Source organism: Fusarium vanettenii (genome assembly GCF_000151355.1).
Source record: "Fusarium vanettenii 77-13-4 chromosome 8 genomic scaffold NECHAsca_17_chr8_1_0, whole genome shotgun sequence".
NCBI lineage: Eukaryota > Fungi > Ascomycota > Sordariomycetes > Hypocreales > Nectriaceae > Fusarium > Fusarium vanettenii.
The window spans coordinates 241066-255022 of record NW_003315868.1 but is presented as its reverse complement, the minus strand read 5'-3'; the positions used below and the strand labels follow the sequence as shown (position 1 = coordinate 255022).

The following is a 13957-nucleotide window of genomic DNA, read 5'->3' as shown; positions in this document are numbered from 1 at the left end:
ACTCTGATGCTTCAAAACACTGGGGACCTGGCAAAGGCGGAAAAGTACCTCATGGAGGCGAGGGACTGTCTCAAAGGATATCCAGACATTCTCAAACAATTTGACGACATCTACATCAACAAAAGACCTGTATCGGTCATGCTCGAACAGTTGCACGAGTGTATGACCCTGAAGAATGCTCAGTAGATAAGCTGTAGCTAGCACAGTGCAATCCTTCCCCTCACCTGGACCCATAATAGGGCGTGATGACAACCTGAGCTAACGTGTCGACCAATCAGCTGTGACCAACCATGACATCGTGACCGAGTTTTTGTTGCCATCGCCGTGATTTGCTATCAACATCAACATGAATGAAAACGGCTTTGCAGATATGGATCTGTTTGATGGGCTTTTTGACCCTTTTGCAGAGGCTGTACCCATTCAACCTCAGCCTCGTCCTGCCAAGGTTGGCGGTAGGTTTACCAGGGAAGCAGTCCGTGTTTTGAGAAACTGGCTCGCAACCCACCAAAGTCATCCTTATCCCAGAGATTCCGAGAGGCGGATGCTTCAGGAACAGACTGGTCTTACAAAGACTCAAATTTCCAATTGGTTGGCCAATGCCCGTCGACGAGGCAAGATTCCATCGAGTGCTTCATCACCTCATGAATCCGGGGCAATCGACATTCCTGCAAGACCAGGGACTCCAGCTGTCAGAAATACATCTGAAATGGATCCTCTACAAAGATGGGTTGATTCACCTCCAGAAGATGAACCTGCAGCTGTGACTGCGATTGCAAGAGCCGTGTCTAGTGCACGGCCGTTGTCTGGTGAGTATGAATTGAACGGCATCATTGGGAGGGTCTAACGTGATAGGCTCTACGAGTCCGTACACTCGTCTCTCTCGAACACCGTCTGTCAGAAGTGGAGAGACTTCACGATCCAGCTCAATCAGTTCTGTCAATTCCTATACCAGTCGATCATCGTTTGGGCTTAATGAATTGTTTAGTCGCGGCAGTTCTCGACGAAGACGAAGAGCGTACAAAGAAGAGAGACGATCTCTAGCAACTCCACGCAAAGCTTTTCAATGCACGTTCTGCACCGAGACATTCCGAGCGAAACATGATTGGCAAAGACATGAAAACTCTCTTCATCTTCCACTTGAGAGATGGGTTTGTAGTCCTGAAGGACCTCGAGGTCTCAAAGGACAAGATACTTGTTGTGTATTCTGTGGTCAAATTGATCCTGATGATGCACATGTTGAAAGTCATCACTACTCTGCTTGTCGGAATCGACCGATTCAGGAACGAACCTTTAACAGAAAAGATCATCTAAACCAGCATCTACGACTTGTACACAATGCAAAGTTTACAGAGTGGCCGATGAGACAATGGAAAGCACCATCTCCTGCGATCCGTTCAAGATGTGGTTTCTGTAATCTGACTCTGGAGACTTGGACTGATAGAGTTCATCACCTTGCAGATCACTTTAAAGCTGGCAAGACCATGGCCGACTGGACAGGTGATTGGGGATTTGAACCGCATATTCTAGAGCTTTGTGAAAACTCTATTCCGCCATGTATGTTTCCCAGATATCAGATGTGGTGCTTTCTAACATTTTAGACTTTATCGAGACTGAACGGAATAGTCCGTTTCCTTTTGAAGGAAGCAGGACTCTTGTTGAGACACCACAAACTGCGTACGAGTTGTTGAAGTTGGAACTCGCATACTTTATGCAGAATCACTTCTATACCAACGCAAGAATGCCAAGCGATGAAGAAATGCAGTTGGAAGCTTGTCGAATCATTTTTGCATCCGAGACATTGTCCCAAAATGACCTTGTCTACTTTTCATGGCTTCGAGATTTGGTTCTTTCTAATCCTACCATTACGCAACAGGCTCAATTTGGTCCTATACGATCAACAGCAGAGAGTCGAGTTCCAGCGTTGATGATAAGTGGAAAGAACAAGATCTTTGAAAACTGTCCTTTCGAGATACAGCTGCACGAGTTTGTTCAAGCAAAACAGCTTCTCGGGATGAGTATCAGAGACGATGAACTGAAGGAGGAGTGCTGCAGGATTGTTGGGCGTTTGGAAGAAGTCTCAGCTACTCCATCTGACTTTATAGCCAATTGGTTGATCAAAGTTATTCATTCACCAGGAGATTGGCTTTCAGAGTTTCGTCAACGAGCTGGTATTGAGATGTTGCCATCAGCACAAGTTTTGAACCTTGAAGCAACGATTCAAGATTATACAAAGCTTGAACAAGAGATGAGTGCATACTTGGAGATGCAGAGAGTTATTGGACTTGAGCCAGACGATGACGATCTCCGTCGACAAGCTCGGGTCATAATTCATGGCTCAGATACGACACTTCATACTGCAGCAGACGACGATTATTGGTTATCAGCTTTTCGACAACGACATGCCCCAATAGGTGGGCCGCAGACTATGAGACCAGATGCTCATCTCTTGGCTGCTCGATCACTCGTCATGAAGACCAGTACTTCGTTTCTCAACGATCACAACTACTGGCGATGGTTTACAGAAGAACTCCGTCGATGGGTAGCAGCAATCATGTCACCTCACAACCCAGCGAGTCGTGTGCCATCAGATGAAGAGATTCAACATTACGCCAGATGGATCAGCTACAATGAGTAAGTCTAATGCCTGCAGTGTCTGGATGGTATGACTGACACAAACAGTGATGACCCTTTTAATCAGACAATTGCGGAGAATAAGGATTGGCTGGAGGCGTTTAAGAGGGATGTTGGAATTGAGTGATAGGATACCGAAAAAAGATTTGCCTTTGAGTTTGCCTGCAGGAGCATTACTGTTGTTGCCCAGATGCAAAGGAAGTCGCGTCATCGTTCACATTCATCGTGGCCCGAATAGGTTTGGCTGTGACAGCTGCCCGAGGGGGTTTCCACCATGCTGTTTCGCACGGTCAAGGTCGCTACCTTTGTTGCCCACGGTGGCATGCTTGGAAGGGGTTACGAGCCACAACAGTAAAGAGCAGTTGTGAATATATGGCGACGTAATACCTCGATCTCGCACAACGCGTCAGGGCGCAGCCTTGATCGTTCGGCTGCGATGGCTGGCCAAGTGCTAGGACGCCAAATGGGCTGAGCTTCGCACCAAGGGTTCACACGGCAGGAAGTCCCCCATCGGTTCGGTGTGTTCTTGAAGTTGGGCTCCGTGGAGCATCTGGACGAGGATCGGTTTAAGAGGATTGCATGGTGATAGAGTTTGAAAGGTAGGGTGTTATCACTGGTTGGAAGTTATGGAGTGTGAAAAGGCTTGTGCTTGGCTGCTGGAAGCAACCTTGTTGGAGACGCACGGGAGCAGTTTCTATGAACAGAGCGGCACAAAGATAGATCGAACTATGTAGAAATGATTGGAAGCCCGGGTTCTCGGGCTCATCTGTTGCGAGTGACTTGCCAGTCAATTACATTGACATTCAGGCACCAAGTTCAATTCACCGCAGCGCCCGACCATGTTGGTGCCTCTACACGGAGTGGGAGCTTGTGCTACCGTTATCCGTTATCATTGGCTCAACAATCTCGGCGGCTGTTGGATCCAAGATTTGATAGGAGACCTGGGTGCTCTGCACGATGGGTGCCTGATGCTGTGACACAGGCTGTTCCCAATTGGGGATATTTCTGACTGTCGTACCTATAAGCCTATAAGTAAAGAAACAATCAAGACAAGCACATGCTATAACATGTCATGATACATTTTGCTCTGTTCTTTCAGACGATTAGCAACCCCAAGCAGATTAGGTAGGCCCAGCCCGACAGACCTCCACATCGACCGTTGAACCGGGGCCGTTCAACGGGGAAAGGTACTCAGGTACCTGCTCGTACCCTGTACACAAAGGAATAGTCGCGTTGTGAGATAAAGCAAGGCTTTGGTTTGCTTCGTCTCATCGATTGAGTAAACAAGTGTCTATCCGCCCGAGGAGTGTAAGGGGGCGACTCTGCATACTAACGCTTATATTGGATAACCTTTCTGTTGTTTTATCACGGTCTGCCATACCTCCTCGTTGGATTCCTCTTCGTCTGACAGAGTGAATGATTCGCCTCGAGCCTCACTCTAGTTTTGGAATCGCCGGTGGCCAAAATCGCCTTGGACCTGTCACCAGCTGGTTGTGATAATACATAACACACGGCAAATACGCACATGCCAGATTTCGATACAACCGTAAACAAAGCCTAGCTTCAAACAAGGCCGAGCATATTCCATCAGCAAAAGGGCAGAGAGTTTGTCACTTTGTTTGTCAGTCTTGAGCCAGGAGAAGCCTTAGGCAATCTCCTCGATCCCAGCGTTTGGCTGGACGAAGAGCCTTGATCCTGCACATCCACCAAGACAACACGTTTGGCGTGGTGAGGAGACAGAAGAGCACACGATTTATTATAGTTCCATCAGATAAACCCAGAAGGAGACATATGCTCAAACATCCGCTGTTGGCAAGACTGCTTGGTTCGCTCAGGCATGTGATTGAAACGACAACGATATTGATTTTTAATGTGACTGTTTCTCAAGTATTGGTCATGACGGGCAAGTCTTTTCATGCAAGCATTTGAAAACACCAACACTTGATGTGTTCGCCTTGGCTGGCTTGGGTATATAAACCCCCTTCCACTCTCCTCCTTTCCTTTTTGTACCTCTCACTCATGCCTCTCCAGATCCCAACCCAACTATATAACATCTGGCCTACCAAATTTCCGCTTCCCTCTTCCATTATAGTCCACCATGTCCGACCTATATACACAAGTCCTCTACCTTTCCGTGCACGTGCGCCAACTGATGAAGGCACCGTCAGTCGCCGGAGACCCTTCTCTAGATGAGTCTCTTTGTGCTTATTGGGCTGCGGCTCCGGCCGAGCATCAACTGGATCAGCCTATAGAAACCTTGGGCTATTTTTTATATAAGAAGCTAAGGGAGACTTTGGGATCGACGGATCGACTGCCGATGGAAGGGTTCAGACCACTGTCAATGAGATGGATGCTTTCGAACGCAACATCAAGCAGATCCGCAAGGCTGTCACTCATTTTGGGTTCCGACTTCCGTCTGCTGATATCACCTCGGAGAACGGAGACCTGTCGTCGGACCAATGCATGGAGCTGCAGTACCTTTGCCACATTATTATGGCTACCGCTACGGAGGCGATTGGTCTAGGATGTCGCGATATCCCACACTTGTTCGACATTGAGAGAATGAGGGAAGAGGAGGGTGGATACTTCTCGTGTTCTATTTGCGAAGGCTTTGCAAGAACGAGAAACCATAAGTTACGATCGCTGAATTGGTAAAAGCGCTACCGGAAAACAGCCGCTTTGGAAAATTAGCCGCGCGCAATATGCAGCGTAGCCAAGTCAAATACAGCGACTGCCACCCCAAGGGCAAGGTATTCGATTTCCACTGGCAGGCGTCCATGTCGACCCCCACGATATTAAGGCACGCCGCGCTCCCATGATAGCCTTTTTGAGGCACATGGAGCTTTGCGATGGGAAGAGCTTGGCTAATGCCAGAGCTTCATCCATCGCTGCGTATAGATGTCGACCCCTACGATACCGACGCGCGCCACGCTCACAGTTCGTCTGTGGTGCAATGCTGGAACGGCCCTAGAGCAGGACCAAGGTCAATGAACTTGAAAGCCGGCTCGATCCGAGTTTGGCTGACTCTTGCTTCAGATAACCTCCCAGACCATCGAAAGCTGCTCCGGTATAGTCAGCCTCGGCAGAATAGTGGTATGGAAGAGGGCATGGCGGTGCGGACCACCGTTATGGAACCAAGCCAGCGCCCTCTATGTTCCTCCAAGATTTCAAACGCGCCCATGTTATTATCGGTAGCCAAGTAAAGAACGCCTTTGAATCGACAAGCGGGCCAGACGGTATAAGAGTGTTGGCCTTAGTGCGAAGAGTTGGTTCGGATGCAAGGTCGAGTGTCTGCGACGCCTTGACAGCTCAACCACTCGACTTCAGCGCAGAAGCACTACAATATATTATCCTCACTTCTGATCCTAAATCGAAAACAGCGACCACTTATATAGAGCGGCACCGCATCATAACATCCGACTCAATTAACACTCCTTGCCAGCCTTCAAGAGAGAAAGTATCGCGTCTTACAAGATACCCATCAATTATCCCCAGTCAAAGTCCTCCGAGCTCACCGAGGAGCTTCCCCGAATCTCCAGCGCGTAGCCACCAGAAGCAAATTCATCTTCTTACACCAACTGCGAGTCCAGCTTGCATCGTCTGGTGGATTGTTCGTACGCGCCGTCACCACTCCCGTCGCTTGGGAGTTCCCTGGTCCGGGCTCTACCTTGACGTCTTCCGTAATCTCTTCTCGTACCTCTGTCTTGGCCGCTACCTATTCAATATTTGATCGCGAGGATCCGGAGTTTAATCACCAGGGTTCATATATAAACATCGGGGTCCCGCCTGGGGACCGCATCTAGGAATCTCACCACGAGAAGCCCCCGGAGCCCGGGAGCCCAACCACAGTTGAGGAGTTAGGATTGTATCGGATTCATCACTGGCTTGTTGAAGTGCATATAGAGTATTGGAACACAATGGATGGGGTCTAACCTCGCCCGTTCCGCAAAACGTCTCCTCCACAGTTCGCGCTGAACGGCACCACTAGCTCGCCGAGTGCATAAGCAACCCCAGCTTTCTCCCTGTCGTTGCCCATCTTTATCGCCGGACTGTGTTAGATCAACCTTTCCCCTCGGGCGACAACTATAGCCGTCGATCTTCCGATAGTGACAACTTCACTCGGCTTCGGGCCTAACGGCGTCGGCATCAATTGCCATCTCAACGTCGGCTTCATCACTGCTAGCATCAAAGCCGCTTGCAAGACCTATCGCAATCTCTTTCTTGTATTCTCGAGATCCCAGTTTGACAACTCCCTGGTCTGATCTCTACCCCCGACCGCATCCAAATCCTCGAACCGATTTCGAAAGTGGCAGAAACAATGTCAGACGACAAGAGCGGTGCTCTGAAGCGCCTTCAAGACAAGGGGCCTCGACGATACCGACCGACCGAGAATCCCCCCAAGTTGTCCAGGGAATGCCTCCGGCCTCAATCTCACCCGCGAGTCTTCTGCCAATCTACAGTTGGGCGTTCCGAAGGAGGGTCTGGGTCAACTACCAAGTATTAACTCAATGAACCACATTCGTGGTAGTGGTGCCATGAAGAGGGCCAATACCGATTCCATAGCGTTATTTCATCTAAAAGTATTCGTAAAATAATAACAGTGGTCTAAGTTATCTTAAAAATCTTAGATTGATATGCGAAAATCTGCCTACATATCTTCTAACCTCTCATTGAATACGCCCAGAGCAGGCATCTAACGCACTCGCCTCCGCTAGCAATGTAAATTTGCACCAATTGTCTCGCGGGCGGAGGGGGAATCGGGTATCAATAGAGGTCGGCGGTCAATGGTCCGAGTGCACGGAGAACAGTGGAATGATGAAAGCGCGGGCGTCCAAGAGCAGCTCGAAGCGTGGCCATGAGATGGCGAGAAATAGAAATTATCTTTACCATCCCGAGCTTCAGAATAGTTCACCCATGTAGTACCAGTCTTGGAGAGAGAGAGGGAATAAAAACCTTTAGTTGGGTCTTAACACCGACTTGAATAAGTGTTGGTGGAATCTCGACCGCAACTTCTTCAATGTGAAGGGATTTGTTCGCTTTTCTGGCACAACCAGGATGTCTTGACATTAATTGATAGTTTTAGGTATTGATATTTTTATTGGAATCATAAGAGAATAATTCCAATTACTACCGTGTGCTTCAATGGTGCCTGCATCTCAATTTCGACGCGGCATCGCGACCAACTCCGGCTCGAGGGTCGAGGCATGAGAACAATAACCATTCAATTGCCTTATCTTATCGGTTGTAAATCTCATCTTATCGGTTCAGTGCGATGAGTAAAGGTGAACCACTGTTCGGGGCCGTCAGTGATTCACTGTCCCCACCGGAACCGAACATCCAAGCACGTTCACCACGCACATTCTAGAAAACGAGTCTTTTTCTTCTTTCTCTCGCAAGATTTTAGACCCATTTTTTCGCCCATTACATTCAGTAAGATTAAGTCCCGCTATCTGGGTCCGTCCAAGTTCTAACAAAGCCGCAGTATCATGTCCCACGATGCCCGACCAAACAGCCCAACCTCACGCCACGACCACTCGACCAGTGGTACTGAACCCCCTGACCAATGCTTTCTCCGAGATTGTTCGTGGGGTAGCGGACTCATTCCGCACGCTTCGATCGGATATCCAAGAGAGATTTTCTCACCTCGAGTCAGAGTTGGATGAGAAGAACAGAATGAGAGAAAGGGCAGGAAAGATTCACCTCAATCTCCTAGAGGAAAGGGTCAAGGAGGTTGAGGCGCGTCTGAATAATATGATGGAGGATCAGGGTAGACGAGAGGCCGAGCTACACAGCGAAATCAAGGACCTAAAACGACAGAATCAGTCGATCCACGATCAACTCAGCCATCTCATTGCTGAACGGATGGCCATCGAGACCTCTACCGCCCAACACGTCCCTCGGCCTACCTTCCAACCTCGCGCCAGCCGGGACCAGGCTCACCCTTCGCCTGCGGCTCCAAGCAATCTCTCCCGCAGACGAGCCGTAGCACAAGAACGCGACCACCTTCATGATGAGAGGCTCTCTGAGGCAAAGATGGAGCCTGGACCAAGGATGAAGAGTGGTGACATGAGAAAACGGTTTCGGAACGACGATGAATGCGAATCATTTCTACAAGACGCACGCCCTGCCCTAAGTTCGGCAACCCCCCGGTATTCAGGAGTTGACTGCCTCCTCACCGTCGTCTCGCGAATTTACAGTCACTTGATGCTCAGCCCGAATGGCCTTGGCAAGAAAGAATGGTTTGCCGCAGCAGAGTCTGAGAACCCAATCCTTACTCACGCTTGCGATATGTTTCGTCAAGGAGACCAGAAGGCCAACGACATCAGGATGGCGCTTTTTGAAGCCCTCTGTGGGTCTGGTATTTCTGGTACTGAGTCTTTTCATCATTTAAATCGTTCCCCACTGATGGCAAGAACATTTTGGGGTCAGAGTGAGTTGGTCTTGTTCGATCCCACGTGGAATGAGGAGAGCTTTGCAGAGACTCGTCTCACGCGACAACAAGATGGCGAAAAGAGCCTGGTGCAAGTCTTGCGATTTGGCCAAGAGACTGTGCAAGGTCGGCTTGATGAGCTATTCGGTAAATACAGGTCCGATGATGGAAGATCGTACAATATTTTGGCACCGTCTAGACCCAACATTCTCAGGGTCGAGTTTCAATACCACTCGAGCGATGCTAGCCATCGACCAACTTTCGACAGCTTTCGAAAGGTCGATTTTCCGGTTTGGACCTGGCACAATGAAGAGGGGGGTGCATACTTCGATACAACTGGACGGGTACCATATGTACTCATTGCTGTGGTCCGGCACAGACACGAATCATTTGGCCATGATTTGATCCGCACATACCGTGCCTACGGGGTCGAAATCCTGCCCGAATACGAGCCGGAGACCTTTACTCCAGGTTCATGGTCTCTTGAAGACGCTGGTCCGAATACCTACACCCTATTTTATGGTCGATTCTATCCAGGGATGCCCCTGGCACCATTCCCAGAGGTGGATAACCAGGTCAACGACATCGGTTTTGATCACCATGAAGCGGGATCTCCATAGCCTATCATTCCAGGCTACTTGAAAAATGATGGAATTCCCTGTGCTGAGTAGGTATGGCTGGTCCATTGGAGTTGAAATGGCCGTTACGCGAGTGGATTGGCGATGGATTATGGGTCTTCACAGGTTTCAGACAAGCGTCGGAGAATTTAGATCAGAAACGTCCCCACAGATCGGGAAAAGCCTGCTTCAATGCCATGCCAACAGGTGCAAGCTTGGTCTTACAGCGCCCTTGAACAGGGAGTAGCCTTTGAACGTAGACATGCTTGTTCCACAGCGCGGTTGGCAGCGTCCATGCGTTTCCACCTTATTTGGCTGCCTGAGGTGGCGGATGGTGCGCAATACAGCGGCGTTAGTGGCGCCCTTGGGGGGTCACTGGTCTGGGGCTTTTGAAGCGTTTGTGGTGTCTCCAGATTAGCATGGAGAGAAGTTTGATGCGTTTGACATGGAGAGAAAATTTTAATGTTCCAAATTAGACTACAGTGTGCAATGAGTTTGTTTGTAGGTTTGGTCGAAACAGGCCTTTGGAGTCTCAAGTTCGTTTGTGTTCATCATTGTTCAGCAGTGGCTCTTCCGTTTGAGATTGTTTTTTCCATCCGCCAGCCCAGCGACGCGATTTTCACCAAAATATCACAATGCGATCGCCATAACAACAAATCGACATCATGAGCGAGTCAACGAAGCGACGACATCAGGCTCGCGAGAGCCCCAGAAAGAGACGCCGTGATCGAAATCACCAACCTGACCCCGGTTTTGAGAGAGAGAACGACACCTCCAGCACCGGCTCCCCGTCCCTCGTCCCGACGAAGAAAGGCCCAGGGCGCCCCAGGGCTGCTCGCGCCGGCTTACTCGACAGAGATGCACTGAAAGCGACACGTGACTATCTCGAAAACGAAAGGCCACCGGTGCGAGATGAAGACCTTGACGAAATCATTGGGCCCTTAGCACCCCCTCTGAGCGACTCGTGGACCCAACTGGATGAGGCGAGGATGATGATCGTATGGAATGCGTCGCCCGAGAAGGCGGCATACGCATGCATCACTGGGCAGGGAGGGGTGGTGACGGCACTGTGGAAAGTTTGCTTACGACTATTCAGACGTCCACCCATCGACATCATTTCGCCGTTGCACAATCTTCGATATCAGCCCTTGATTGGGCCCTACCAGCCTGGGACATGGTCCCGAGAATTCTGCAATCTTCTTACGCCCCTGCTCACACATCCGATATGGCAAGGCTCCCCTGAGCGACTAGCCATGGCGCTGCAGTATTCCGTCATCTGTCGGACTGACGACCGTCGCCCCTGGAGCCCTCAGCCCTTATGCCCCGCGCTAATCAATTTGAGAGATTCCATGGACAAGGCCGATGGTTCGGAGCTGTCACGATCTGTCCACCATATGCACAAAAATGCACGGTCATTGGCCATCCGGAATGATGGCGAGCCTTCCCAGATGTCCAACCTCCTCGTCCGCATCCACAAGACGGTAAAAAACTCCAGCTCTGAGAGAATCCCGGAACGCGAAACCTCTTACCAAGGCTTCGGGGTTTATGCCATCAACAACCACGATTTGCGAGTCGTCAAAACGGCCATCGACAAAGAATTATCACCCACCATTGACGAGGCCTATGAACTGTTCAAGGCAGAAAAGGGTGGTGGTTTGGATCTTCCCAAGGCGAGCCAGCTTCGGGAATTCCACGAGCGTGCAGGCCGGCGTCACCTGCGTCTCATGGCAATAAAGCAACGGGACCGGGGTGCGGACATGGAGCTAGAGGCAACAGGGCTTGGAGTTGATGCTGAGTTGGAGTTAGACCAGCCTGAGCCCGAGGATCAGAATGACTGCCCGTGGGCTCAACGACGAGTTTGAGAGTGTGTCTGGTTGTGAAGGTGAGCCAAATCATGATCCCTGTTCATGAAGTCTGTCTAATGTCAATAGAAGACCCGATTGTCATCCCCGGTGATGAGTATAGCGATGCCACGTCTGTTTCTGTTGCGACACGCGTCGCTCGCCACCGTCCTCGAAGCCCAACCCGCCCTCCCGTGCCGAAAGATGCATCAGCTATGCCCGACACACCGACTGCGAGGGTATCGGATGATTTGCAAGGGATCGTGGAGACCATTTGTGGTTTCATTGATCGCCGATTTGATCAACTTGAGCGCCGACTTGACCAGCTTCGTGCAGACCTAACTGCCTCTATGGAGGCTCAAACAGAGGTTCTAGAAGGCATGACAGACGAGATGGCGACCATGGCCAGTGGTATCAGAGGCATGTACGAGCAATCACGCGCGCTTAACGACCGAAACGAGGCCTCCAATAGTACACCGACCCAAGCTGATGTCCAGCGTCACAGCCTGTGCCCGGAAGTGTCACAAGGAGCGGACCATGAGGCTGCACGGAACCGAACCTTTAACCCCATGCCCAACGCGCAGAGAGTTGAGAGACGGGACAGGGACCCAGCGCAATTCGGTGACCGGCATCCCAGAAGCCCAGCTACACTCCAAGATGGCAAATTGCGGCTCAACAATGTGCCTCCGGGCTGGATGCCCCGTAAGCGGGATCCCTAGAGCACACAGAAAATCTTCGCCTCGCTTCGAGACGAGCCACCCTCCTCTGATGAACTGTGATTCCCTGTAAGTTAGTCACCTGGAACATGATGGAACAGTCTGGCAGGAATCTCAACGGCACTGTGAGGGCAAGAATCGCTCTTGATGGATCTGGGAATTGTCAAGGTGTCGGGGAGTGGTTGTGAAAGGGTTTGAGACTGGATCAGGGCTAGTCCTGTCAGCACCGCAATTGTCCTACAATAAGAGGTATTGACGGCCCGTGTCATGTTTCATGTAATTATCTAGTCCATGGCAGTTCCGTGTCCATGAAATTCGTGTTGGATGCAACCGTTCTCTAATCACCTTGCACCTCTGCGCAGCCAACCCTTCCAAGCATAAACTTATCCAAACATATTGATGGCTTGTGTAGCTTTCTGTTTCACCAGGTGATGAAATGATCTTCTTCTGGACGGGGAGACTTGATAGTTTCTTTGTTGCTACCTAGGGACGTCAATATTGCTCTGTCTAGATAGGTAGGGTAGAATAGCGTGTCCTTAAGCTCCAATTCAAATGAATAACACTCTATGCATGCCATGAGACCAGTCCCTCCCAACAACGAGAAAGGTAGAAATGATCTTGGCTCTATCGGAGTGATTGAGTACTTTGAGTGATTTTATCCATGATGGAGGAAGAAGCAAAGCGCTGTAACTGTAAGGGGAGTTTGTTGATATGGGTTGTCACTGGGCGCCAGCTGGCAGCAAACATTGCCCATGACCAGGCAAACAACAGAATCACAGCGCTCGTCCGATAAGCGGCGTTCGGCTTATCAGCTGGGAGGAGAAAAAAGATCTACGACTTTTCTACATGCTCCTTCGCTAAACTTGCACCTCCACAACCACAACATCGCAACTCTCTCAAGATGAGCTCCAGCAACCAGCTCCCACCCCTCTTCGACCACCTCGACCTCGACGAGACGCCCACCCTCGGAATGAGACGCGCCCTAATGGAGGTGTTTTTTAGACACCACGGGCGCTTTAACAAGGAGATGATGACCGCCGCCAGAGAGAAGGCGGAGGAGTATATGTGCCTCGCCATCTACGGCAAGAAGAAGAAGATGATCAGCGAGGAATACTTCGAGTATTGGGTCGACATTACCATCTGGAATAACTGGTCAACATGTACGTATTGCATTTTACTCCCCATCTAATGCGTTGCTGACCATGCGCAGGGAACGACCTGGGACCCCATGCAACGCCACTCCCTGAGTGGCCATGGCTTAAGGCGAAGCCGCTTCCCTTTGACATGGCCAAGGGGATTTCGGACACCTATGCTCTGTGGTTCCTGAGCCACCCTCCTTTTGATGAGCCCAGCGACAAGGATGAGAAGGCGGCCGCAAAGGCTCCCGCTGCCGGATCCAGTGAGCAGCCCCCCGCTGCTGCCAACGACAAGCCCGAGCCCGAGTCCGACGCTGCCGAGCCCTAGCTCAAGCCTACGCCTTCAAGTCTCCCGTCGTCGCTTCGAACACATCGGCCAAGATCTTTTCCCCCCACCACCGACTGCAACCACAAGAGCAACGGTCAGAGTTGGGGGTCTTCGCGCTCATGAGAACTGGATCAAGATGAATGGTGCGGGTGATAGTGGTCGTTAGACGTAATACATGCTCTGGAGGATATAATTCTGCCCCTAACCACCGTGCCTGTTGAGTGAATGCTTTGTATGATGTGGGTAGGCCCACGACAC

At 50.5% G+C, this 13957-nt stretch overlaps 4 protein-coding genes across 4 annotated transcripts; all 4 read left to right on the top strand.

Annotated features, from left to right (window-relative positions):
* Positions 1–346: 346 nt before the first annotated feature.
* NECHADRAFT_95238 (uncharacterized protein) lies at positions 347–2758 on the top strand (the record flags this gene model as incomplete). Its single annotated transcript, XM_003047013.1, has 6 exons — positions 347–412; positions 446–806; positions 853–1554; positions 1599–1654; positions 1691–2631; positions 2680–2758. The coding sequence occupies 6 exons, from the start codon at positions 347–349 to the stop codon at positions 2756–2758; spliced, it is 2205 nt and encodes a 734-aa protein (XP_003047059.1).
* A 5369-nt stretch (positions 2759–8127) lies between these two features.
* Positions 8128–9681, top strand: NECHADRAFT_83323 (uncharacterized protein; the record flags this gene model as incomplete). Its single annotated transcript, XM_003047012.1, has 1 exon — positions 8128–9681. The coding sequence occupies one exon, from the start codon at positions 8128–8130 to the stop codon at positions 9679–9681; it is 1554 nt and encodes a 517-aa protein (XP_003047058.1).
* Positions 9682–10343: 662 nt separating this feature from the next.
* Positions 10344–12383, top strand: NECHADRAFT_83322 (uncharacterized protein; the record flags this gene model as incomplete). Its single annotated transcript, XM_003047011.1, has 4 exons — positions 10344–11479; positions 11544–11560; positions 11610–12221; positions 12337–12383. 4 exons carry the CDS (start codon positions 10344–10346, stop codon positions 12381–12383), a joined length of 1812 nt encoding a protein of 603 aa, XP_003047057.1.
* Positions 12384–13136: 753 nt separating this feature from the next.
* Positions 13137–13699, top strand: NECHADRAFT_83321 (uncharacterized protein; the record flags this gene model as incomplete). The annotated part of the gene is made up of 2 exons (XM_003047010.1): positions 13137–13395; positions 13446–13699. 2 exons carry the CDS (start codon positions 13137–13139, stop codon positions 13697–13699), a joined length of 513 nt encoding a protein of 170 aa, XP_003047056.1.
* Positions 13700–13957: the final 258 nt, after the last annotated feature.